This window comes from Columba livia, chromosome 9 (genome assembly GCF_036013475.1).
Source record: "Columba livia isolate bColLiv1 breed racing homer chromosome 9, bColLiv1.pat.W.v2, whole genome shotgun sequence".
NCBI lineage: Eukaryota > Metazoa > Chordata > Aves > Columbiformes > Columbidae > Columba > Columba livia.
This window is the reverse complement of record NC_088610.1, coordinates 12,480,991-12,505,645: the sequence shown is the minus strand read 5'-3', so window position 1 is coordinate 12,505,645 and position 24,655 is coordinate 12,480,991. Positions and strand designations below refer to the sequence as shown.

The window sequence follows — 24,655 nt, the reverse complement described above, 5'->3', positions numbered from 1 at the left end:
GAGCATGAAGAGGCATTACCATGTAGCGTATCTCCACCCGTCTCTCATATGTGGATGCTCACCTGCCTGCTCCAACAGGAGTTTTGCCAACTTAGAAGAGCGCTTTGAAATCATGCTAATGAAAATCAACAGAATTTTAAATATTTATTCTGGATTAGCTACTCCTGTATATATTAGCTGTGCCTATTTTAGAAGTGGACTTGACACAAAGAAGGAGCGGTGGCCTCTGCCTGTAGCAGCCTGCTAGTCGGTCAGCCCTCGTTTATCTGCGAAGCTTTTGCTGTCTCCTTGTTCCCACATAGCGTTCTGCATGCTGTTTGACAGCAAAAGGGAAGCACCTGAAACTTTAAAAAAAAGAAAAAAAGACACAGAAAATAAGCTAAAGCAAGTCAAAAGTATGAACAAGAGCACTCCAAGAAGAGGTCTGGTGTGTAAGCAGTTTGTTGTTCCAGCAGACTCATCTTGGGCTTTCTCTGTTTCTGTGGGTTATGTCATTGTTTAATTTGGTGTTCCTTCAAAACCAGCCAGCTGCAGCCATATGCAGCGTGTTGCCTCTGTTATCTTTTTTGTGAGATATACAAAGTGCTTTCTTAAGATGTAAAATATATGTGATAGAGATGGGGGGTTGCTGTATTTTACTAAGAAAGCCCTTTTCTGCCTTCTAATGGACCAACTGCTTGTTCACAGTAGGAATTCGCTCAGATCTTTAGCCAATGAAGTAGAAGTTGTTATTGCTGTCTTCCAGCAGTAGCAGCAAAGGAGCACAGAAAAACAAACCCGATATGTCACTTAAACTCCATTTGTCCCTTGCATCCAGCATTTTCTTTCCCTGTAGGTTACTACTGATCTTATTTTCCTTGCTCCATCCCAACAAAAAATATACATCAAAATAATAATAGGGGACAAGGAGGATTGAATGTAGTTACATATATGTTTTTAAAACATGTTTTAGCAGAAGGGACTTTTATTACATACATCTGAGTGCTTCTGCAACTGCTTGATGTGAAAACATTGAGTGCTTATCTGTGTGAAAGAAGGATGGCTTGAAGCACAGAGACAAACCATATGATGTGAATTTGCACTCCAGGTATTTTGGAGTATCCTACCCCATTGGCAGTAGAATACTGAGGGGAGGCAAAGTAAAACTAGCAGGTTAATAGATATTGACTATGGCCAGGAAATCTCTGCAACACATGATTGAATTTGTGCCTAAATTATAGTGGTGTTGAGGCAAACACTTCAGTTATCCTTTGCTTTATGTCCCGGTGAGTCAGGATGGCCTGAAATTTTTTTCTTATTTGAGATCTGAAAATGTAAGTTTCTGGTGGTTATGCAAGTTTTTTGTTTTCTTTGCCTTCAGTTATTCAGGGAGTAGCTTGAGTTTTTTGTGTTGGGTTTTTTTTTCCCTCCTACCTACATATGATTTGCTTTTTAAGGTCAGATACTGCAAGGTAAGCTTATAGACATCACATAAGGCATTTTAGCAGAAAGACTAATATAGCAACAGTGGGAAGGTGGAAGACGTGAGATGCTCTTGCACAGCAGTTTTTAGAGAATGAAAACGTGTTTCAATGATTGGATTTTTTCTTGATGTTGGATCACGTCAGTCTCTCTACCTTGGACATGGGAGCTGCAGTCACGTTTTATCACTAGTGTTTTCATTAGCTTTCAAGTAATTATCAGAAATTCAAAATATGTAATATTTAGAAATCTCATCCTGGTATTTATAGGTTTAATTAATAATCTTCCTTGGTGTATTATGTTTCAGCGTGGTGTGATTGACTGTTTTGAATAGAAATATTTCTTTCACAAGTTTTTTATTTTAAAAGGGCTCCCTATTCTGCCTGTTGTGGAAGTGGTGCCGAGAAGAGTTGTATAAAGTTCCATGTGTTCAGTGTGACACTGGATTTGTTCTTCTCAGTATTACAGGAGTTGGCCAGTACATGGCCCATCCATGACCCTGCACGGGGCTGACTCCCTGACACACTGGAAAAATGCATCAAACTGGATTAGACAGCAATCTGTCCTAGGTCTAATTTTATTCAATATTTTCATTAAGGACTTGAAGAATGGAATAAGGATTGATGCTTATTAAATTATAGTTCATATCAGGCTCTGACAGGGTTGAGAGTGCTTGATGGGTCAAGGGGGAGAGAAGGGGGACAAAACAGGAGGAAAGCTCAAATGGCCTTGACAGAAAAAGTTTGATCAAGACAAGAGTAAAAGTACTGCATTTCAGCCATTCCTTCTCAATCCTACCTTTTTTTTTTTTTTTCTTTTTAAATTATTATTATATGGTAGTTCTGCACAGTAGTTCTGGGAGGTATAGTAGACTACAAAAGCTGAGATTTGAGTTATTCTATAGACAAAGAGATGAAGTAACCTCATAGTGAGCTCTGTGAAAGGGATATGTCGCTCCTCGGTTGGTGCTGCTAGGGCCAGGGCTGCCACTGCATCTTAAGAAGAATGGAGACCAAATTCAGAAACATTCCAGAAGGCAGCAGTAAGTGGGATCTGCGATCTGGTAAATACAGGTAAGGAAGAAATGAGCTTACTTTGTTTAAGGAGAAAAAGTAAATGTGAAAGGTTGCAATGATGACAGTGGTGATGGACTGGCCTGGTGTGCAGGAGAAGTAATAAGCTGAAGGTGTAGCAGGGGTAGCTGAGAAAAGGGGCTTCCCAGTGATGAGGAGAGTTAGGTACTGTGGTAGATGGCCTAGCTGAGGAAGTTTTGAGATTGCCACCATCATGGGGCAAGAGGTTATTAATTTTTTATTTATTTATTTAAAAAATGGGCTAGGCAGATGTCTCTGAGGAATGGTTCAGGTGATCGTGTTGCAGTGTAGGAGGATGGACTCGATGACGGTTTCATGTCCCCTCCCATCCCGGTTTCTGCGACTCAGCTGCTGTGTGGCATCTGCAGTTTTAGTTCTGTTCTTGTACAAGGAGTTTTTTAATGTATGTATCTACAGTTCTCTGAAATGAAAAAGTCTCTGTGTGTTCTTTGTGTACGGAACTTTGACGCTGGCAGGCAGTTCACAAAGGAGCTGGGCTGTGCTTTGAAGAGTTCATTTTCTTGCAGCTTGTAGGTTGTGCCGTACGTGACTGATAAAAGATCTTTCCTAGCATTAAAGCCAGTCACAGCCCCAGTAAATCTGGAACAAATTCTGAGAAAGCATGTCATGTTATGACTGGCATATCTGTGAGCATGGAGCTCTGCTTGAGAGTTAGACTAAGAGTTTGCGAAGTGCTGGTGCTGATGTCATTCCCTTGGAATGGAAAGGCGGTTGAAACAGTAAATACTTTCTGTGGCCAGAAGCTAAGTCCTGAGCTGGACTTTTTCCTCTCTGCGAAGGAAAGAATGCAGAACAAACCTAAAATGTGTATTTGCAATGGGAAAATCTTAATTAGTTTAGAGCTTTTAGCTATTTCAAACCATTTACATACACAGCTGCTGTTCATACAAACATGAAAACTACTCATGGAAACTTCAAACTTACCTTGAAATGACAAGTATTTTTTCCTGTTTTTTAAAGCTCTGCTTGGTGTTCAAAAGTGTGATTGGAAAGGTCTGAAAATTATATTTGTACTCTACGTGCAGAAAGGAGCATAGACACAGGCTAACAGAAGCATGTAATAAAAGGCTTTAGTTCAGCAAGGCTTAATATTGAAACCTTTTTAGCACCAAACAGCTGCTGGGAAAGTGTTTAATTTTTAGGGGCATTTACTCTTGGTTCTATCTGTAGAGTTTTGGTTATGACACAAAACTCCGAAAAAGAAGAAATGACCAAAATACAAACAGAGACGTGATCCAGGTCTTAACAGCTGGCTTGTTTGCTGCAAAAGGTTGGTCTGAAACATTGGATCCAAATAACCTACAGCCTGGGAATGAGAACCTAATGCTGTAGCTTTGGGACAGCTATAGCGCCTCTTAGACACTGAGATCTACAGGATAACAGGATTTTTATACTGTCCCTCCGAGGACCCCACTGAGCATTCACAAGGAAATCATCCCCACCCCCAGCTTCCTCCTAGGAGGAAGAGTTTTGCCCTGGCAGATGTGGGGAACAGATGTTGAGAGGAAAAGTTATAACAGGACAATGACCTGAAGTGTTAGTTGGGTTTTTCCTTGGTGTGATGGAACTTCTGTTCCCAATGGCAGAGGAGAAAAGCAGCACGTGTCTGCTCCTTTCTCTGCAAGCCCCAGTGTTAATGTTGGGGGTGACATAAAGGCATTTATGTTCTTGTGTCAGATACTCAGTGCTCAATTAGCTGAGGAGGAGACAGGAAAGGACAAAGATTTAAAAGCAAATCAGCTATCTGTTGTTCAAGGACAATTAGTGCTAAGGCAGTGAATCACACTCAGCCACCCACCGCCTTTCCCGAGCAACTGTAGGCGATTTTTCTGAGTTTTAGTCTCCTGTTTTACATCGAGGCTTCTCCTGTTCTTCCCCACCTTTCCACCACTGCATCTGTGATGTCTGGGAGACACACATCATCCTCATCCCTAAATGTTCCAGTGAGCTAATCTAGTAGAAAATTCCTCAGTGGCTGATGAGTAACTATAATAGTAAGCTAGGGAAGAAAGGCTTTTTACCAATTCTGTATTATCAGCATAACACATAAAAGATACTTGTGTTTCTTTTCCTCTCTATAATTTTCTATTTCAGAAAGATTTCTACTCTTCGTTGGCTTGGGAGAAAGATGGTGAGCTTGTTGCTTAATGTGTTATGAGAGAGGTTGGCAGATAAAAACCAACTTCCTACTGAGGGAGTGATTCACAACAGGTCTCGTTCTCTTTTACTTCATCTAGCTCAGGGGACTGTGAATAATTATGTTTATTGAAAAGAGATCAACCATCCATAGAAGCCTGAGAACTTTTATGGCTTTTGAAATGGGAATTTAAGCATTTGAACTATTACAAGATGGTGAAAATTCTGGAAGCTACTTTCTTTCTCTGGAAAAGTTTGGCTTCAGTCTTATTAACAGGTTTTTCCCTGGGGCAGTTTTGTGTTGCCTCTTTATTTCATATATTTCAGACAGGTAGGACTCAATGACCTCTCCTGAGGTCCCCTTCCAACCTGACCTGTCCTATGATGATATTTATTGCTTTCTGTCTTTCATTTAACATTCGCCCTGTTTTCACAGGGCATTACCTATTATTCACAGTGGGTTTTTTTTGTTTTTAATTCAGTGCAGGGTTCTAAGGCACACACTGCCCTTTCCACACGGTACACTGGTTTCAAAGTTTGTGATGAAAGGACACTTCTTGCTGTAGACATTTCTTTCTTTGCTGTTGTTCTTCACTTTGTCACCTTTGATCTCTGTGTGTCCCATTCTCTCTCTCCCTCTCCCCTAAATCTTTGAAGACAACTTTTCTTCCACCTCCAGCTTATCTGCATAAACTCTTGGTCACATAAATGCCCACATTGTCAAAATAAATATCCACATGTCCTTAATAACTCAAAGCTACAGAGTGTCTGGTTCTCAGAGCCTTCTCCTTGTTAACAAGCTACATATATGAGGAGCTAATATAAAAAAAATCAGTATTATGACTCTTCATTGAGAAGTCTATCGCACTTTCCCCCCCCCCCCAGTTATTTATTTGCTGGGTATACCCATCTCCCCGAGGTCTTAAAGTCAGTTCCTGCACTTGGAGCAATTTGAACCTTCAGCCCTGACCTGCAAGGGTCAGAGGAATTAGTTACTGTGCAAAGCGATCGTTTTTCATGGGAGAGGGAAGTGAGATTTCTTTGGGTTCCTCAGGGTTTATTTTCCTGCTCTGCTTAGTGTGACACAGATAGCATCCTTGCTAGAAAGCAGAGAGAGGAAAGAAAATTCAGTCCACATGTTTGGAATTTAAGGTTGAGAATGATTCACGGTTAGCTTCTGGGGGTTGTAATTAGGGGTGACATAATAACCATAAACTTTGAATAAAATAGTAGCGACATTTTTGTTACATTCTGTAGCTGCAGAAGCTGCTTCTGGTTAGCATCCCTTCGAGATAAGCCTGCAGGACCTCCTCAGTTTCCAGATCTGGATACAGGCTTTTGTGGTACAGTCCTACTTCTGTACTGAAGCTGAAGGGAACCCCGAATTCTGAGACACCCCAGACTTTGACATTTCATTTGGATCAGCATCTCAACCTTTTCCTTGGCTGTTTTACTCCATATGTGTAGTTTTCAAGTCAGTATTATTTTACACTGGCTGAATCCTGACAGTTTATGTACTTTATAATACACTCTAAGGGTTATCTACTATGGAAAAAAAGCAATCATTCTATCCTCCTCTTCTTCTGAATTATTACAACTCCTTTTCCAAGTGGCTGAGGCTAAAAGGAATCCAAGAATACATGGAGCAGTTCTGTCATTCTCACTCCACACCAAGGTGCATTCTTGTAGGGAGAGATGGGCATTTACACTGGAGTTCTGCCATCAGCATTCAGCCAATTCTATTTTTTTGGCAGCTGAGCACATGGAATTTTTTTTAAAAATGTGCTTTTTTAAAACAGGTCACAGACAAAAATAAAGACACATTCTTGGGCTACGAGAAGTAGGTCAGGCTTTGGGGGAATAATTTTTGAAAGCTGTTGATCTGATCTGACCAGTTTCTCTTTATTAATATTTTTTTGCTACCTGTGCCAAATTTGTATGCTTTTTATAAAGATGTCCTGCGCATTTTGCTTCAGGTGTGGTGTATTCTTTTGCTTTGGTTAGCAAACTTTTTACATTGGCATTTAAGAAAAAAGAAAAAACAGAAGAAAAAACGTGTTCCTAGTTTTCCATTAGAGAGTACTGTAGTGGAAAGTGAGGCCTCTCTGTGCTGCAGTCCAAAAGGAATAAAGCTGCTTTGTGTCACCTCATTACTCTTAAGCTGATGTTTCACCTCAGGACTCTTTGGAGGGGAGGATGGAGAAAGGCAGATTCAGCTGTTCAGATGATCACCTCTGCAGCACCTTCTGTGCTCAATTAATCCATATAATGTAGGGGAAGTATTTCGCACCTTGCCCTGTGGTAATGCTGTGTGTAGCCCCTGCAGGAGCTGCTGTACTAGGTGCAAGACTCAGGGAAGGAGGATGGATGATGCTTGTAAAGCATCCTAATTAACCTGGCATGACCTTGCTACCTGTACGGTTAAAAGGTGGTTGTGAAAAGAGCTTTGAGCATTACCTGAGAACAGCATTTAGGGACAGGCAGCTGTCGGGTGGGTGCTGGGGCTTGGGCAGGCACCCTGTGCAGTGCGGCTGACGCAAGGATGCTCGTCCTCTCCGGACCCCGGTGCTGTGGCAGGTAGCCCGGCTCTACAGCCCATGGGGCAAGGATGTGTTTGGTTGACAAACCAGGGTTAGGTTCAGCAGTAACTGAGCTGTAGAAACACCTGGACCTCTTCCACAGTCGAGGTTTGGAAATAGGGTGGTATTGTTCTGTGAAAGCAAATTCCAATTAATAACATTGTGGATGATACCTCTACAAATAATCCCACCTTTCTAAATATCTGCAGTTACTGCAAGTTTCAGTCCCTCCTTTTCATTATTTTTAAAATATTAATCCGTGTAGCTCCATACTTTAAATTCACAAGAGCGAAACAACTGATGCTCGTGTACAAGTAATGTCTCTGTCCTATTTACAATTTCTTGAAGAATTTTTGACATAGCTGACATTTTTGTTTAAGTTTGGTAATTTATTCCTATTTCCGCATTCTCTGTTTTACAGAATTTGATTCGGAAACAAAAAGAGTTCAAGATGTTCTTTCTGGAATGGAGAAACCACAGGTATGTCATCCCAAATTACAACACACACACAAATAGCAAATGTGATAAGTAGATTGTGTCAAAACATACTAGTGATTCCACAGGGGAATCACCTCTGATTTTTTTCCTTAATGGAATGTGTTGCCACTGTATTTATCAAACTCATTTTGCCAGGATATAAATTTGAAGCATCTCTTATGCTTGTGAGTATTTCTGGGATCTGCCCACTACAGGAATCACCCCAGTCTCCTATTTCCAGAGGACAACTCCAGGTATTCGCACTGCAGTGAGGTACCCAGTGCACTGGGTGATTCGCATTGCTCCTTCCCCATTCTCTCCTGGTTTTAATTTTATTTGTCATGAGCAATTTATGTCTGTAATCATTATTAAATTAAGGTAATCCTATTACTCAATGGCAATTTTTATATTCTAAGTTTGTCTGAGTTATAAAAGCATGTGAATTGTAATGGAAATTGAATCACCAGGCTGGGTGTGACCACAGTCAGGTAAGGTTATTAATAAACCTGGTGGTAAGCACTTTGAATATAATGGTTTTCTAGTTTGGTGTGTCAAATGAAAATCAGAAGGCTATCATGGATCTAAATGAACGGTCCAAACGAGCTCTTGAAGAAGCAGTCCTGAGGCAGGTGGAGATGGCTCTGCTTTGGGAGCTTTACCTCCTTGGCTCTGTTGGGGCTCAGGCCTTTCTATGTCCAGCTGGAAGTAAGCAAATTTTAAAAAAATAATCAATTTTTGAAGAAGTTGGAAAGCTTGTCCTAAAGACCAGGTTCAATAGTAGCTGATAGAGGCCAATATAAAGAAGTTCTGCAGTGGGAACATGAAGGGGTGGCTGTTCCTTAGATGCAGAAGTGATGGAGCTCAGGGAGAAGCAGCTACAAGCACAGACTGAGTTTTGTTTTTAGGATCTGTCCTCTTAGATGTTTTCTGTTCTGAATAAATACAAAAGGTGTTCTGTCTCAAACTGGTCCATCGGTAAATACTGGATCCTACTCCCATGGCATCCACAAGAGCAGGTTCAAAGCTGCCCAGAACCTAAACCAGACCTGCAGAGGTGATAAACACCAGGAGGCTGCAGCCCGAGTTTCTGTTCACAAGAAGGAAAGTTGCCTTATTTTTCTGTAGAGACAAGTGATGATAATAAGCTGAAGAAGAGTGAAATGTTTCTGGGAGGTCAGGAGGGAAGGAAGTGCAATTATAACAAAATTAGACTAGTTTATTGTACAGAGTGAGTCAATATTTTTCTTTGAAGGGCTATATGAATGTTGCTCATCTGGTAAAATATCACTGCTAGATCCCTTTTACAAAGATCTGGAGAGCTGACATGAAATATGTGTTATTTCGTACTTACATATACAGAGGTAAGGAGAGGAGCTATCTGAGCAGTTCGCAGGCTTCTGAGCTCTCTACAATTAGATTTATGGTAACCAGAGCACTTAAAGCAGAGGGGAGCAAAAAACTACCAGTAGACTACCAGTTTTCCTTGAATTATTTAAGAAATAGGAATCTTTAAAAAAAAAAAAATCTAAAACATGAGAAATGCTAGTTCAGTGACATTTAGTGAGAAGATACTGGGGATCAGTATCATTTTGTCTATAATTGTGACACTACTCATAGGAAACTCCCAAACTATTAATTGCTGTGAATGATTATGTGTGTGCGTAGTCACTCTTATCTGATAGATATACATCATATTATGCATAAATAGTCAGCTGGGCCATGTTTCTTCATGAGCCTTACGCATATGTGAGTGAAAACTAAAACAGCGTATAGAAAAAGGGTTGTGTAGAAGAAGTGACGCAATTAAAATGAAAGAGCACGGAGCAGTAAGTCAGTGGCAAGCTGAGGGACTCGATGTCTGCAGCAGGTGGCTTTGATGTGTCCAAGGAAATATCTCCCTCTGAACCTCCCATCTGAAGCCACCTGAAGGGATTAACCCTTGGAGCAGCTCCTGCAGGACACTCAAATGTAGTATTGCTCAGAGACGTCTTTGAGGCTTGTCCAGGTAATTCTGCGTGACAAAGTCTCTCGCATTTCCAAATATAAAATGTACATGCTTTTAAAATGATAAATTTATAAAAAGTCTGTTTTCAATAGTAGGTGTTGTTACCCGTTTGAGAGACATGGAACCAAACTGTAAATTTAATCAGTTTTATCCCTTTGACAGCAAACATTTTAAAAGACGCCTTTTACTTCCTCCCACCCCCATGTTTTTGTTTAAACTGAAATGTATTTTTAATTTGTGTTATCCCAGACAAAGCAAGCATTCTCTGAAGCAAATGCCTTGGTGAGGGAAGGGAAACTTGATTCTGGGTTTCCGAAGTGGTGGGGGGCGGCATCGCTGCTGCCGAGTGGCTGGGGGGGACATCACCCCCTGTGGGGAAATGCTGCAGGACTGTGCAGTTGAGGCTCAGATAGGAGTTTGACTTTCCACAAGGCAGCCTGCTCCTGCTGACTTGCTCTGCAGCGAAACTCATATTTAATCATCGGGATTTTTGCCTAAAATTTCAGGATTAGAGCCGTAGTTTAAAAGCAAAATCTCGACCTGGTAATAACCGTGAATTCATTTGACCCCCAGGTCTTTCAAATGTTGCCCTCGGGGGAGTAAATGAATGTTGCTTGCAGTGTAGTTCTCACCACATACAATAAACCCCCGAACCACACGATGCCTGTGAATGCTAACCCGGAATTTGAAAGATAATGAAAGTTGTACAGAAACATTGTTCATTACCTGAAAGACGGGAAGGACCGATATTCATCAGTCTTGTAACCTTATTAAAGTAGTGCAGGAGTTGGGATTCTTTCCCAGGGGCTTTTATAAAATAATTATTTACACCACTGAGTTTTGATAGCAGAGAAAGCAGGCGTTTACTGTGTAAACTGAGAAGTTTTCAGAAACTAATTAACTGTGCTTTTCACCAGACGTACAAAACTCCTTGTGGGAGAATCTTTTGTTAGGTCTCAGCTAACAGGCTGAGCCAGTCCTGTCCAAAGTGAGCACTGCAGTTTTGGGGACAAGTGAGACAGGCTGAGGTAACTAGAAAGCAGCACCAAGATTTACTTGCCCAGCCTGTGAAAAGGTGCTCTGGCTGCTTATATTTTGGTTGGATGAAATTAGGGCACCATTAATGAACAATAAACTGTTTTTTCTTTACTTACAGCTAAGGATTTATGTCTGGAAGTTCAGTGGTGACATTAAACCCACTGTCCTGATATTCCTTACGGCGTGGAAAGGGCTGGTCCAGATCTGTTCAGCTGCTCATTATCTTTTGAAAGGTGCTCCCTCTCCCCGTTGTAAGCAAGAAAAGTTGGAGTTAAAGCTACTGAGCTGATTTGCGAGTGCCTGCTTGTTATTCTCGGCCTATCATAACCCCATTTATTTAACTTATCCTTTTTCACAGCAAAGCTAGTGCTTCCTGCGCCAGGTAGGAGTTCCTTGGTAAAGCGGTGGCTTTGGCTGTTAAATCAGATATTGAAAAGATATGCCTTTGGCTGATAAACGTGATACAATATTGAACCTGTTAGCTGGCGAGCAGCAGATAGGTTTATCTCCAGCCGTACAAATAAATCCGTTCCCAGTCCTTGCGCTGACGTGCACAGAGCTGTTCCCTGTCTATACCCAGGGAGCGCATAGGTTTGCCTTTTCCGGCTTTATCATACAGGCACTGACCCCTCGTTTGCTTTACTACACTTGCTGTGTGTACTTGCTGTGTGTGGCTAAGAAGTGTATTTAATGATTTCTGGTGCTGATTTTTAAACCTTCCCCAGCAGTTACTGCGTACCCAGCAGCCACCCTCAGGGCTGCACCAGTAAGAAGTTAATGGTGTAACTGGAGCAGCTTAGCGACTGGGTTTGGACTTTTATCCTCTGTGTGGAAATGTCTGAACACTTCAGAATAATAATCTAACAGTTTCTAGCAGTTAGTCCAGAATGTACTTTCTCCTAAATTAAGGAAATTATGAAAGAGCTAACTTTTCACAGATTTTTAAGTTCATGAAATCCCGAAGTTTTTGCTGTATGCAGAATATATACGTGTGTCATTGTGAGTAGTCATAGAGAAAAACATTTCAATAGAACATTGGCAGGATATCATGCCTCCAGCTCCAAGTCTGTCTGAATTTATGAAAAACAATTATGCAAGCCTATTTCCATAATAAAAGCAAGTGTGTGTTGATGGGCTGAGCTGGCATAGGAGTAGTGTATGTTAAAAAAAAGTCCGTTTGGATCTTACTATCCAGTTCTCTGATCAAAATATTATTCAAATGAAAGACTTATAGCTCTAAATATATTTTTTTCGCATTTTCATTCACATAATTGTATATGTATATTTCAAAAAATTAACTTATCTGTTGTATTTGAATAATTCAGGATTCTTATAAGCTATCTAATCCACTATCAGTATTCACTGGCACACATTTTTGAAACAAACATTGATATCATAGCATTAGAAAAATGTGACTGGAGCGAGAAATTGCATGAAAATTCATACAAGAATTTGCATGTTCTCTGTTTTTTTTTTTAAAAAAAAGGAAGTTTAATGCTGCTTAAAACTTCTTGCCTTACAACTTGCTTTTCATGTTAGGTTGAACAGAGGTTTTATTTTTGGCAAGGCTTATGTATGCTGCTATAAATCAAAATCTTTAACTTTTGTGAGCGTGGTGTTTTAGCTGAGATGAGGCGTTTCATGGTTTCACCTGCTTGTCAGTCTGTTAAGAACAGATTTATGACTTGATCAGAAAGAATCTACTTGATATATGGGTATCACACACAACAGTTGCAATGCTCTTCAGCTGGAGGCAATGTGTTTTCACCTGAGAAGTTAAATATTCTCCATTATCTAAAGATATCCAGAAGCCAGATTTGTAAACAAACAGCGCTGAAAGCTGATTGCTGATATTTTATTACCAAATCATTTATGGGTAAGGTGTTTCAATTGTCGCAATAAAAGTGTAGGAAATGTGTAACTAAGCACCTGCATCATTCATCTTACACCTTCTAAAATAGCAACATTTTGCTTTGTGTGTTGGAAAAATGTGTTAAAATAATAGAACCAGTGAAACTTGATGTGTAGGAGAAATGAATTTAAAAAGTAGAAAACCTTGTGCTTTGATTGCTCCTCATGAAGGCTAGCTAAAACATATTATTTACATTTTCACTACAATTAAGAAAGAAACAGTTGTGTTCATTCTGAAAAGTGGAGAGTTTGGTGCAGAGAGCTTGAGACTATGGAGGTTTTGGGGCTTCCCTGGGCTTTTCAGAAGGTGTGCATAAAAATGTTGTGCTGTCTTTCCAAGATAGCCAATGAAACCATTGGGTTTTATGTTTTGTTTTTGTTGTGTATGTTTGTTTTGTGGGGTTTTTTGGTTTTGTTGTCGTTTGGGGTTTTTTTGGTTGGCTTTGTGGTTTTTTGGTGGTGGTGGTTTTTTGTTGGTTTGTTTTTGAGGTAGTGGTGTGGGGTTTATGTTCTTGTTCCTCGCTGGTGAATGACGCCTCCGGTGAGGAAGGCGATGCTGGTTCTGTAAGCTCAGTCAGTCTGGAGTTGTGTGGACCCGATACAGCTGCTCTGGTGGGCATGATAAAAGTTGTTTTGGTGCCAGGGTTTGAGGTATTTCTTTTGTGTTCTATTAAAAGACAATCCTAACCCATCTGCCATTGAAGCGTTGCTGCAGAGCTGTGCCCAGGGGTGACTGTGGACCATACATGCAGTCTTTCTGCACAGAGTGAGCGATTTGTGATGTAATTTTTAATTGACAGTTTGGACTTCTACTGTGAGTCCCCTTATACTTTTGAGTCAGCGTAACCTTGCAGATTGAATTCATTGTTGGGTTTGGTTTTTTTGGTTTATTTGCGGTTGAATTATTGCTTTTTCAAATTACAAGAAGGAACAGGACGACTGAAAAAGCAGTCATAGTTTTATTGAATAATCTTCCTAACAAAAGCTTTATAAAAGTAATTGTGTACAAAACAATCTATAGGATAAAGTATTTGTTCCACTTCCCTTCTGGTAGAGGTCACGGCAGCAGGTACCTCCAGAATGGTGCGAGGAATCTTTTGCTGGACGCCCAGACAATGACAAGTCAGCTCACTGCAGGGTGACATCTCTCTGGATTCCTCATCTGCTAGGGATTAGTTTATGCCAGGAATCTGTATTTTTGCTTGTGTTGTTCTTGACCATTTCTAACCCTTTACTTTTCACTTTTAGCTCTGAAATTTCTTTTTTACAATAAATGGATTGTGAAGACGCAAGGAAAAAGCAAATACTTAAAGGATAGTGTTTTTCTTGGAATTCAGAGTAACTGATGTTTCTTTTATAGGTTACAAATATTCAAGCAAGAACAGTTTTACTTTCCTGGTCACCTCCCACTGGCCTTCTAAATGCAGATAGACACAACAACGGTTTGCCTTACACCTGTACCTACGAGGTTGCCTTATCAGATAAAGGAAGGGATGGAAAATACAAGATAGTTTACAGGTAACAGCATCGTTTTTACACTTGCGCTGCTCTCAAATTGTGTTTTTTGTTAGGAATAAATTCTCTGAGCTTTTCAGGGTATGTGTTGGCGCGTCCATCAGTTGCAGAAAAAAGGCACATTTGAACACCCTATAATTCCTCCCTTACTGTCCCATCAGCCCCCCTTGCTGGGGGAACTTCAGGTAGCTGTTTGAGTCCATGTCCCTAATTGCCATCCCCTCCACCTCCCTGGCACATGGCAGATCCTGCATACGATGCTATTTCTCCCATTACCAATGAAAAGGTTACTTTTTTGTCTTATGCTGAGTGTCAAAAGCCTTTTTGTGTATACCAGGCAGGACAGCTGCCTTCCTAATGGGCTAAATTTGTGTGGACTTGCAGTATTAAGAGCAGTAAAGCTTGCTTTTTTGAGCCAACGAGAAAAAGTTGAAGGCTGTTCTGCTTCGTAGTGTCTTAAATGAGCAGAGGAGGGAACACACTGCTCAGTAGGCTGTACAGACAGGCTCCTCAGAAAAACCCAAATACTTGGCTCTCAGCAGTGTTCAGTAAAGATTCTGAGGGATTGCTCACTTTCTCCTTCCAGTGATCCTCTGAGCTCATTCTGTGATCAAGTACATATGGTGTTTGCCTTTCTTTTTCCCCGTTAATGACGTCTAGGATAGAAGAATTTGAGATGTGACCTTGGCTGTTGTGAAATAGTTAATCTTTCCCAAATCTCATTAAATAGAGTCCAGGTGGTACAACATTTATGGAATTACCGCTTGAGACCAAACTGTCTCCTTTCTTAAAATGTCCTGTGAATTAGAGTATTCGTCCTGCTATGTGGAAGGCAGATCTCATGAACTGTCCTGGGTAATATAAAGAGAGCACGTTAACCACGGAGATGCTGCCTCATTTTGATTTTTTTTCTGGTATTTACACTAGCTGTTTGTGAGCCAGTGTGAGCATCTCTATAGGTTAATGTGTGCCGCTGAGCTCTTAAAATGGAAAGGAACCTTTCTAGAACTTCTTGTGCTTGCTGATGTGACGGCTGCACATTTTCTCCGTGTTATGAAATGTTGTGCATCTGTTTTAAAGCTGCTAGTAGTAATCTGTCTCCTGCTGCTGGCCAGAGCACAGCCATTAGCTTAATGTGGTACGCTCCGTCACGAGCAGCGGTAATCGTTATTACTATAGGCAAAAGAAAGTCTGCAATATGTTTAATATATTGTCTTTGCAAGGAGGTGCACTCATTTCAGAGGGGAAAAAAAAATCCATTAGACTGTATAACAAAAATAAGGTTTTTTGGTGGGTTTCTGACACCCCAGCAGTCTTGTGCTTTCTGGTTGATTTTGTCCTCTTGATTTTGAGATATCTCCCTGTGTTTGTCTAGCTATCTATGAAATATTTCTTTATGCTAAACTAAGAAAATTCTCGTTTCTCATATTTTAATAAAATCGTGAACAAGCCAAGCACTGACGTGAGTAGGGTATTACTTATTAAGCACTGACCTGTACCTTAATCTTCACAGAACTGGCAACACATGACTGAGCCCGGTGTTCATTTACCAGCAAACAAACCAGAGGAAAAAGGATAGCCCTAACTATGCTGGCTACATTTGAAATTAATAGATTATATGCTAGCTTTTTCCTAAAATGTCTGAAAGTCTGTGCTTTTACTTTTATTGATACTGAAAGAGGTCTGGGTCCAGCTCTTAGGGCATTTATTAAACGTCTCCTTGCTTTGGTCCACACAGTGTGAGCGTGGAAGAGATAGCAAATACATGTAATGGTTGTGCAAGAAGATATACATTTTCCTCTGCAGTTCAATTTTGAAATAGTGAATGCGCAGAATGCATAAAAGCAATGTATCAATTCTGCTCCTTCCAGCTCTGTGAGGGTTGAAAAACACATTGAACTTAATGCAAATATCAACAAAATGTAAGAACAGCATTGAAATAAACCTGTATAGCCAGTTCACTGTATAAATTGGGATAACTACTTTTCTCTTATGTATGCACAGTCTCATGAAGTTTTCAAGAAAGATGAAGTGTGTTGACAGATTGGTATATTGTTTACTACTGCTTTCCTGTGCTGAGATGTTTTTTTCTTCTTTCACATCATAATATGAGGGAGTCACTAGTCACTGGGAAATCACTGGCTGTGCTAAATGTGATACTGCTTTTTCAAAGCTTACTGATTTGTTGGTTTGGGGCTTTTTTCCTGCAGTGGAGAAGAATTAGAATATAACCTGAAAGACCTTAGGCCAGCAACAGATTATCATGTCAGGTGAGTTAATGTGACTTATATATAAACTCTTCAGTTATGAGAATAAATGTGAAAGTTTTTATGCTAGCTGTACAGTGTAGCTCAAGAATTTCATGGTCACCTCTGTTGGTGTTTTTTCGGTGGCTTCTAAATATTTTCTGATATATTATATCTCTGACTTCAAGTTACAAGAGTGCTTTTTGAACAATACATTTTCTCTCATGTTGTAATTCCTACAGTAAGAGGAGAAAGACATCTGCATATCTGTATTTCTTTATGTATGATAAGCCTGGAAGTGCTTGTGTATAAAAGTGGGATACCTCAAGCTTCTTAAAAATTTGTCTCAAGCAACTGGTGTTTCTTCAGTTATTGTGACACAGGTGTGCAGGCACTGAAAGTACTCCAGCACAGTTTCTTCATAAATACTCCTTGCTTTGTGAAGTAAATCTGTTGATTACAGATCTATCAGGCCATAGTAATTTCAGCATTTATTAAAAAAAAATAAAATTCACAGTGGCCTGTCTTGATACGTTGGGAGCGTGTTCCTCTTTGATTCTAAAATAGGTGTTTTACACGTTTATTAACAGATTCTTGGTTTTGCTGCCGGATGTTTTTTGCCTGTGGTGTTATCTGCTCGCGTTGCATTTTTTTTAAAGACTTTGCTTAGGAACCAAGGCTTAAAATTCACATCCTGTTCACTTAGGCTCAATATCCTTTTAAAAAAAAAATCCTTTCGCTCATGTCTATTGTTTCCTTCTGTTTTTCCAGACAAAGGCTAGGATTGGCTTGCTTTTTCATATCAAGGCTGCTACTGTTTGTAAAACTTGAAAGAACAAACGCTTTGCATCTTAGCTATAAGAATGACGTAACACCAAAATGTGCCTGCCTTGCTTTGGCACTGTAACTTCTTTGTTTTAAAGGATACTTTCTAGCAGAGCCCTAAAATGAATTTTTCAAGCACAAGACCAGAAGGAACTTCTTGTAAATAAGTGGAAGACCCAGGCTCCCAGCCCGAGAAGATGGCCAATTGTAGCGAGCAGGAGGATGTAAAACGTTGCCCAGTTCCTGCTCTAAGCATCTGAGCATGACTTTCCACACCAGCTCAAACAGCAGCACGGTCGCCATGTGCAACGTGGCATTGGGATCTTGTGCCATTTTTAGGGATGTTGGGAGTATTTGCTCCATGGCATGGCTGACCTCTTTCTTCCTGCCTGCAGCTTGCTCCACCGTCCTGCAGGTTTGCCAAATTATCGATTGTTTGTGCACAGTTAGCAATAGCTTTTGTTTAAAAATAAGTGACTGCCGAATATAAAAGTCAGACTTCAAAAGCAGCAGCATATATTTGTAGTGGAGGGAACTGACACTGAAAAGGCTGGCTGTTTGTTTTCTGTGGCAATTTTTCGCCACTGAAGCTGTTATGGATAATGACTGTGAAGAAATAAATCTGTTAAGTGAAGAGATTTATGAGACCAACAGTTACTCGACAGATCGCCTTGGGTCTCCTTAACCTTGGCAGCATCTCTCAGGGCTTCGTCTTCCCACAGACAAGCTGTTCGTGCTTGATCTGCCCCACTGGGCACCCAGGACAACTTGTTTCGCTCTGAATCTACCTCCCGCGTTTCTTCAAGTTGTATTATTTTGGTACCTTCAGAGACGACTGGCTCAGTGTTTCAGTGACTTGCAGAAGATGCTCATTAAGCTCATTTTCACGTGGTTGTATTCCCTGGTGGTGTGTTTGATGCTTAGCTACGCTGTTGTCCAGCACACCTACACACTACTTGCCAGATGCTGACCCAATTAATTGCATTTGTGTGCACTCCAGACTGCTAACAGGTGATGCACTGTAGCAGCTCTTGTGAACCTCCCCCGAAAGGTCTGATTCTATGTAGGTGGCCAGTGTACAGAAATTACTCTTATCTACTGAAAACAAATTTAGAAATTGCCCTTTCTTAAACTCTTCATTCAAATACACAATAGCTACAGCCAGCTCAGAGGTCACCGTCTGGTCATGGTTTGAACATTTCTTTTGAGTAGAAGACTTCCAATCTGCACTTTTCTTTCGCTGCATGGAAAATGTGAATGGAAAAAATAACACCATTAGTTTTTCAGAGAAAAACACCTCCTGAGGAAGTGCTTAAATATATTGTATTTGCTTTCCCACATTATTTGGTATTGTATATCCCCCTCTGTGCTGATACAGAGGATTTACCTGAAATCAGATTTTCTTAGAAAATTTTTAGTCTATCAGAGCAATGTTCCTGAGCTGCGTTAGTTCTAATTCATGGAGGTCCACTAAGTGTTGACACCTGAGCTCTGTAGAAGCTTGTACCCATGGAAGGAGACCAGCAGTTACCACCACTCAACATGGTACATGCGAATCAGATGTATTATAAACCACCCATTGAAGTTTATACCTTTTCCTCACGAATTCATACTTTCTGTTGTATTGTGAAGAGGATTTTAGCACAACGTGTGCAAGTCTGGCAAAAGGCAAGGAAATAGTGGCGGAAAGAAAAAATGATGATAACTCGGTGGTTTAGGGGAATATTTGCACAAAACACCACGATGTTCCTCTTCTGCTGTGAATTTTTTCTTTTTTTTGCAAACTTGTATCAAGTGAAGCAGTGACAGCCCCTGGTCTGTGAGAAATCTGTCATTTGGTAGTTGATGGTTGAGGCAGTGCTGTCTCATCTTGTGACTGTCAGCAAATTTATAAACCATTTGAATGTTGTTTCCAGGGTATATGCGATGTACAACTCAGTAAAGGGATCCTGCTCAGAGCCAGTAAGCTTCACCACTCACAGCGCAGCACCAGAGTGTCCCTTCCCACCCAAACCCTCGCACAGGACCAAAAGCTCCTTAACCTTACAATGGAAGGTGGGTAATGTTTGGATCGGGCAAGAAAGCGGTGAAAAATAGAGTTTACTGACAGTGAGAATAACCTTTGAAAATAGTTGAAAGCTCAGACAGTTGTTTTTTCAGTAAGGGACTTGAACATGCTGTACTCTGACAAATTCCTCCCCATGCACTGATTTGAGTTTTAAAATGTATGTGTTTCATTATGTCCAGCTTCTTCTTGGTATTTGTTAAGAGGATGCCAAGCTGTGTGCAAACCCTAAGCTTTGGTTTCTCTTTAAACTCTGAAGTCATTTGCCTGCGGGGAAGTGGTTTTATCTTATTCCCAGAAATCACCTTTTGTTTATTTTTGTTCATAGGCACCCATTGATAACGGTTCAAAAATCACCAGCTACCTTCTAGAGTGGGATGAGGTAAGTAGTAACTAATTGAAATAAATACATAAATAAATGGCACTCAGACTTTACAAGGATTTGCTGAGTAAAGAGAAAATAATTACATACAGGGAAGAGAAGAAGTAGGCAAATGAAATCCTGATGGCCTTAGGTAAAGAGTTGGAAAGGTGAAAGGGACAGCAGGGGGGGGGGACTTTTCATTCGGTGTATTTTATGCAAAGACAATGTTCTGTTTCTGTACTTCTGAAGCATAACTTTTTATTGCTCATTTAGCGTACCTTGTTTCTTTATTAACATTATTTATTATTTAATTACTTGCATCTGAGTTTGTGATCTCTTTCTTCTGGATGCTGAGTGTAGAATAAAACACTGTTCCTGCCTCAAGGGAGAAAAGGCGTCATCTTGCAGCCCCTCTTGCAGAGAATGTGTTCAGGGTGTCCTTGACATAGTGGCAATTAGTCTCCTTCCAGACACAAAAGGAAATAAGTTCTCTGTCCCAAAGATCTTACATGGTTAATGAGCAGTGTGCTTGTTGGGGAGAGTGCCAAAAGCAAGATCTGCTGGGGGGTAGGTTCTGGTTCCTCCCTCCAGTCATTTCTGCCTCCTTTCCATTGTGCAAGCCACATTTCCATGGAGAGCATGAGTCAGTTAATATCATCTTTGAAGGAAAAAAATATGTATTGGGTGACAGAAGAGGCTTGGGCAACATGTAAAGAAAAAAAGGTGATGAGTCAGGAAATGAAGAGTGCGAAGGGTGTTTAGTTGTACAGTCTGAAATACATCTCTTGATATCCTAAAGGGAATATTCTGTTATGAATTGTTTTCCTTCATTTCACTAGTAACGTGTTCCCAGATCATCCTGCTACGTGTTGGATATTTGGAACCACTCACTATGCAAACACTGTGCAGTATCGCAGCAAGGGGCTCTATATGATGAGAAACCCACTGAAGTGAACTAAAATTAAACAGTAATTTCAGAATTGCTTACTGTCCTTCTCAGCATCATGGAAGGGGAAAGGTCATGAGTGAAGAAGAAAAAAATCAGAGTGTGAGGTCAGAAAAAGGAGGTTAAAAAGACATTTCTCCAAAAGGATGGGCCAGGATGATCCCATTCCAGTTGTGATTTCTTGCAAGGCTTCCAGTAACTTGGGAGCCATGGCAATGTAACAGCACTGAGCAGTGAAGCAGTGGAAACATGCATGATTCCAGCCTGCAAAGGGAAGGGAAGCAACAGAAAGTTTTGTCAGAAGAAAAACGAACAACAGACCATTAATACAGTGCAAATTCTTTTGGTGTTAATTTTGTCCACATGGAGCCTAGCTGTGATTTTGGATATATGTAAGAGAATTCTGCTCTTGTCCTTTAAAGCCTTTAATACTGAGTATATCCCTACAGTCTCAACTTCAGAAAGAATTGTTAGGATGTCTGTTTTTCACAAGGCAAAAGTTGTTTGGTGTAGGCTAGCTCATATACCAGTGGGGAAAAATGAAGGCGTCTGATTCCCATGGCCTGTCTGTTTTAATTACCTGGTTTTGTCAGTTGCAGTCCTGAAATCTGTGATCCCAGTGGATAGCTAGCCAGCAAAGATGAAAGAATAATGGCCCTGCAGAAATTACTTTGGTACATCTTCAATGGTTTGACATGACTCCTGACTGAAAATGCAGTTGTCTGGCATTGCAAGAGTTAATGCCACAGGTGTAGCTTGTCTGAAAAACACACTCCTCTGATATGAGACAGAAATGCAGTTTTGAGTTGCTGAATTAAAACTTGCTGTTGAGGCTTATGAAAGACAAAGTCTGAAGATACAGGCTGGCTGTGCCTGCATCTGCAGGAGCCTCATCTACCTGCGACAGCGAACTTGGCAAGCTGTTCCATGCTATTTTTCATGTGCCGTTGCAAGCTGTGGCTCCGACATAGTGTGCTGTTAGCTACCGGAGTTACGGCACCCAAGTACAAAGGAGAATTCACTTGCAATGCCCTGTTCCCTCGCACTGGGTTGTGTAAACGCCACGTAAGCAAAAGCACCAACTTTGTTACAATGCCACGCTGTGTCCTGGTGAAATCAAGAAATAAATATATCAGGGAAGAAGAGAACACTTGCCAGGCGGCAGCAAACGCTCTGCCAGATCTCAGCTAGAGCAACAGTCATTAGCTACAGGGCACAGAATAAAATATAAACATAGGCAAATCAGTGATCAGAAGGAAATTAAATTGTGGCTGCATAGATGAGGGGGCTTTGCACAAGTAGAGAGCAAGAAATCTGTCTGATGGTAGTTAGAAAAACGCCCTAATGTGGCAGTTTGCCTTGAGAAGTTGAGCCCCTTCCTAGGGAAGGACAGTGTGCAAGTGAGCCATGGGAAGCCCTTGCAGCACAGAAGTGATGAGCAGATCGTGGAAAATCGTTGCGCGAGGGCTGCAGCCCCAGACCGCAGAGACAAAGCTGGCATCAGGCGCACAAGCGTGTGGAGCAGTGGAGGTGGTGGGGCCAGCAGGTCCCACTGTGTCCCAGGCACCCTGGCATGGTCCCCAGCTCCAGCCATGCCATCCATTCCCACCAGGGCAGGGGCTCCACCTGTTGCGTGGTGGGTTGTCTCTCAGGGGAGACTCAGATCTTGGAGCATGTCAGATGCTCAACAGTATCTCAGCTCGTTCCTTGGGTTTTTAGAAGGCAAAGTCATAGTTTATAGCATCTACAATGCAGCCAGGAATTTAGATGGCATCACTAGTATATGCAAAAAATAAATAGTTGCTGTAAAACAACAGCATAAGCGGCATGTTTGACAGCCCTAGGATTAGGTGAGGTTGTAGTTTGTAGCAAGGGAGCAGCATCTCATCTCTTTGTGGCTGCAGCTGGGGAGTCCCACAGAGCTGAGGTGCTGGGGGGCTTCCTGGGACCTCATTAGACAAGCTTTAGATGAAACACAAATGAGTGGCCTTTGTTTCTTCACTGGAATTAGGTGTGTTGTGTTCTGACCTACTTTGATGAAGATAAGGTTATACTGATTAAGATGTGCCAGTCCTACCCAACTTCTTGTTCTTCACTTTAGTTCTGAGTTTGGGGATTTTACCTGACCTGCAGACTCTGGAAAACAGAATAGTTGACAGATAAAACTATTCCTGTTATTTCACATTTTTCCCTGTCATTTGGATTAAATTGTTTGTAACATGACTGGCATTACACATTATTTAGAAAACACAGATGCTTTCTTTCTCAGTACTGAAGTAGGTCTTTGAATTACAGTCGTAATGTCTTCCTAATAAACTGTTTTAGCCTAAAATGCATAAGAAGCATGGAGAATGATCTTCATTATTTAACAGCAGAGTAAGAAATCAGTTCAGTGAATTATCACTCAGATGAATTGGATGTACACTAGCAAAGTTTCCATTGACTTGAAAGGAGTTAGGATCAGCCTTCCATGTGTTTTGGAATGCGTTAGGATCTGGACATGCCTGCACCTCAGGTGCTGCGATTGGCAACAGTAGTCTGAAAACAAAATCAGTTAGAAGTAGTAATTAAGGAAAACTCTACCTTCTGACCCTTTTTCTATGAGCTTTACAAACCCAAACCCTTTGAACTTACAAACCTGAACTAGGCAATTGATGACTTTGTGCCATGAATGATTATTCAGCGTAAGTAAAAGGCTAATCAGAAAAAAATAGTCTTAAAATTATACCAAACAGAAAACATCTCTGTAAAGAAGCTGATACTTTCTCCCGATGGCAGCATTCTTCAAAATCAGTTAACTGTAACTGCGTTCAAAAATGCCACTGGCATTGCTGTAAGAATCAGACCTTTGTTACTAATTAGATGTGAATTTATCACTCTGTGATTAAGTGGTAGTAAATAAATGTTTCTCTTGTGTGTATGGATAGTGAGACTGATCTGTTCATTCTCTATGGGAAAGTGGAGGCCAGAGACGAGGACGTCCCTCTCATGTGGTGTATCTTGCTCCTTTGTATATAACTCAAAAACACCTTTAATTCTGATCCAGTAAGCATCTCATTCTAAGTTGTTAAAGAGAGAAACTCATACAATACCACACTATTTGATGATGGAGAGTTAAAAATTAAGTTAATATGTAGATAAATTGAGACGATTTTGTTCTGCCACAAAGCTTTAGGCTTCTTGAGGCTAGCAGAGGTGTGCTTATTTATACTCACTGACAATCTGTGTCCTGCATCTCAGTGACACTCCACCAGAATTCGAATAAAAGCTTGTTCTTGGACTTGTGCATGTTCACCTTTCTGCCCTCTAGATCTGTTTAATGCCTGTGTCATTTCTAGGACACATGCAAGAGGAGAGTCTTGGATAAAATTGGTTTTTGTGCATATTTTAAGGGTGTTTCATAGATCGCATTCTGTCTTCTACGTGTTTGTGTATGTATAAAATTCAGTCATTTGTATAGAAGCCTGGACAGTAAGCGCTTTGCAGAGATATTAGGGTGTGTTGCAGTAATTGTTGACAGTTTGCGCCACAGCTTTGTGTCAGATTGAATATCAGTCTGTTGCTTTTTATTGCCCATGTGAATGGAACACAGAAGCTGATGCCTGCAGCCGATTGCTCCCTTCCCTCCTAGTTGCAGATCTGGTGCTGGCAGCTTTTGCTGTGAGCTCTTATGAAGGACCGTGCTGTGGTTCTGCATCCACTGGACCTGCAGTGGCCCCTTCCTTCTCTTGTGTTTATTTACTAGGTCTGCTGTAGGGAACGCATTCAACAAAACCTGTTTAAAATCTCCTAACCCCTGGCTCAATAAATGCCTTCTCCTAGACAAACACTCCATTTTGAGTGAGTGTGTAGCTTAAAATTTAGCTGAAATAGCAAGCAAAACTCTTAAAAATTGTCTTAAAATGCTGTGTTGTAGTATTGTGCAAATTCTACTGGATTTGTTGAGCTGAATTGTTCCTGTTTCCTCAGGCA

The 24,655-nt window shown here is 40.8% G+C and overlaps 1 protein-coding gene across 3 annotated transcripts in view; it reads left to right on the top strand.

The window, feature by feature from the left end:
• FNDC3B (fibronectin type III domain containing 3B) overlaps positions 1-24,655 on the top strand; it is a 194,860-nt gene that overhangs the window by 116,636 nt on the left and 53,569 nt on the right. For all 3 annotated transcript variants that reach the window (XM_065073843.1, XM_065073842.1, XM_065073841.1), the window contains exons 7-11: positions 7,713-7,771; positions 14,083-14,240; positions 16,448-16,507; positions 19,225-19,363; positions 19,702-19,755. In XM_065073843.1, the coding sequence (XP_064929915.1) occupies positions 7,713-7,771; positions 14,083-14,240; positions 16,448-16,507; positions 19,225-19,363; positions 19,702-19,755 (470 nt within the window). The remainder of the gene's footprint in view (positions 1-7,712; positions 7,772-14,082; positions 14,241-16,447; positions 16,508-19,224; positions 19,364-19,701; positions 19,756-24,655) is intronic.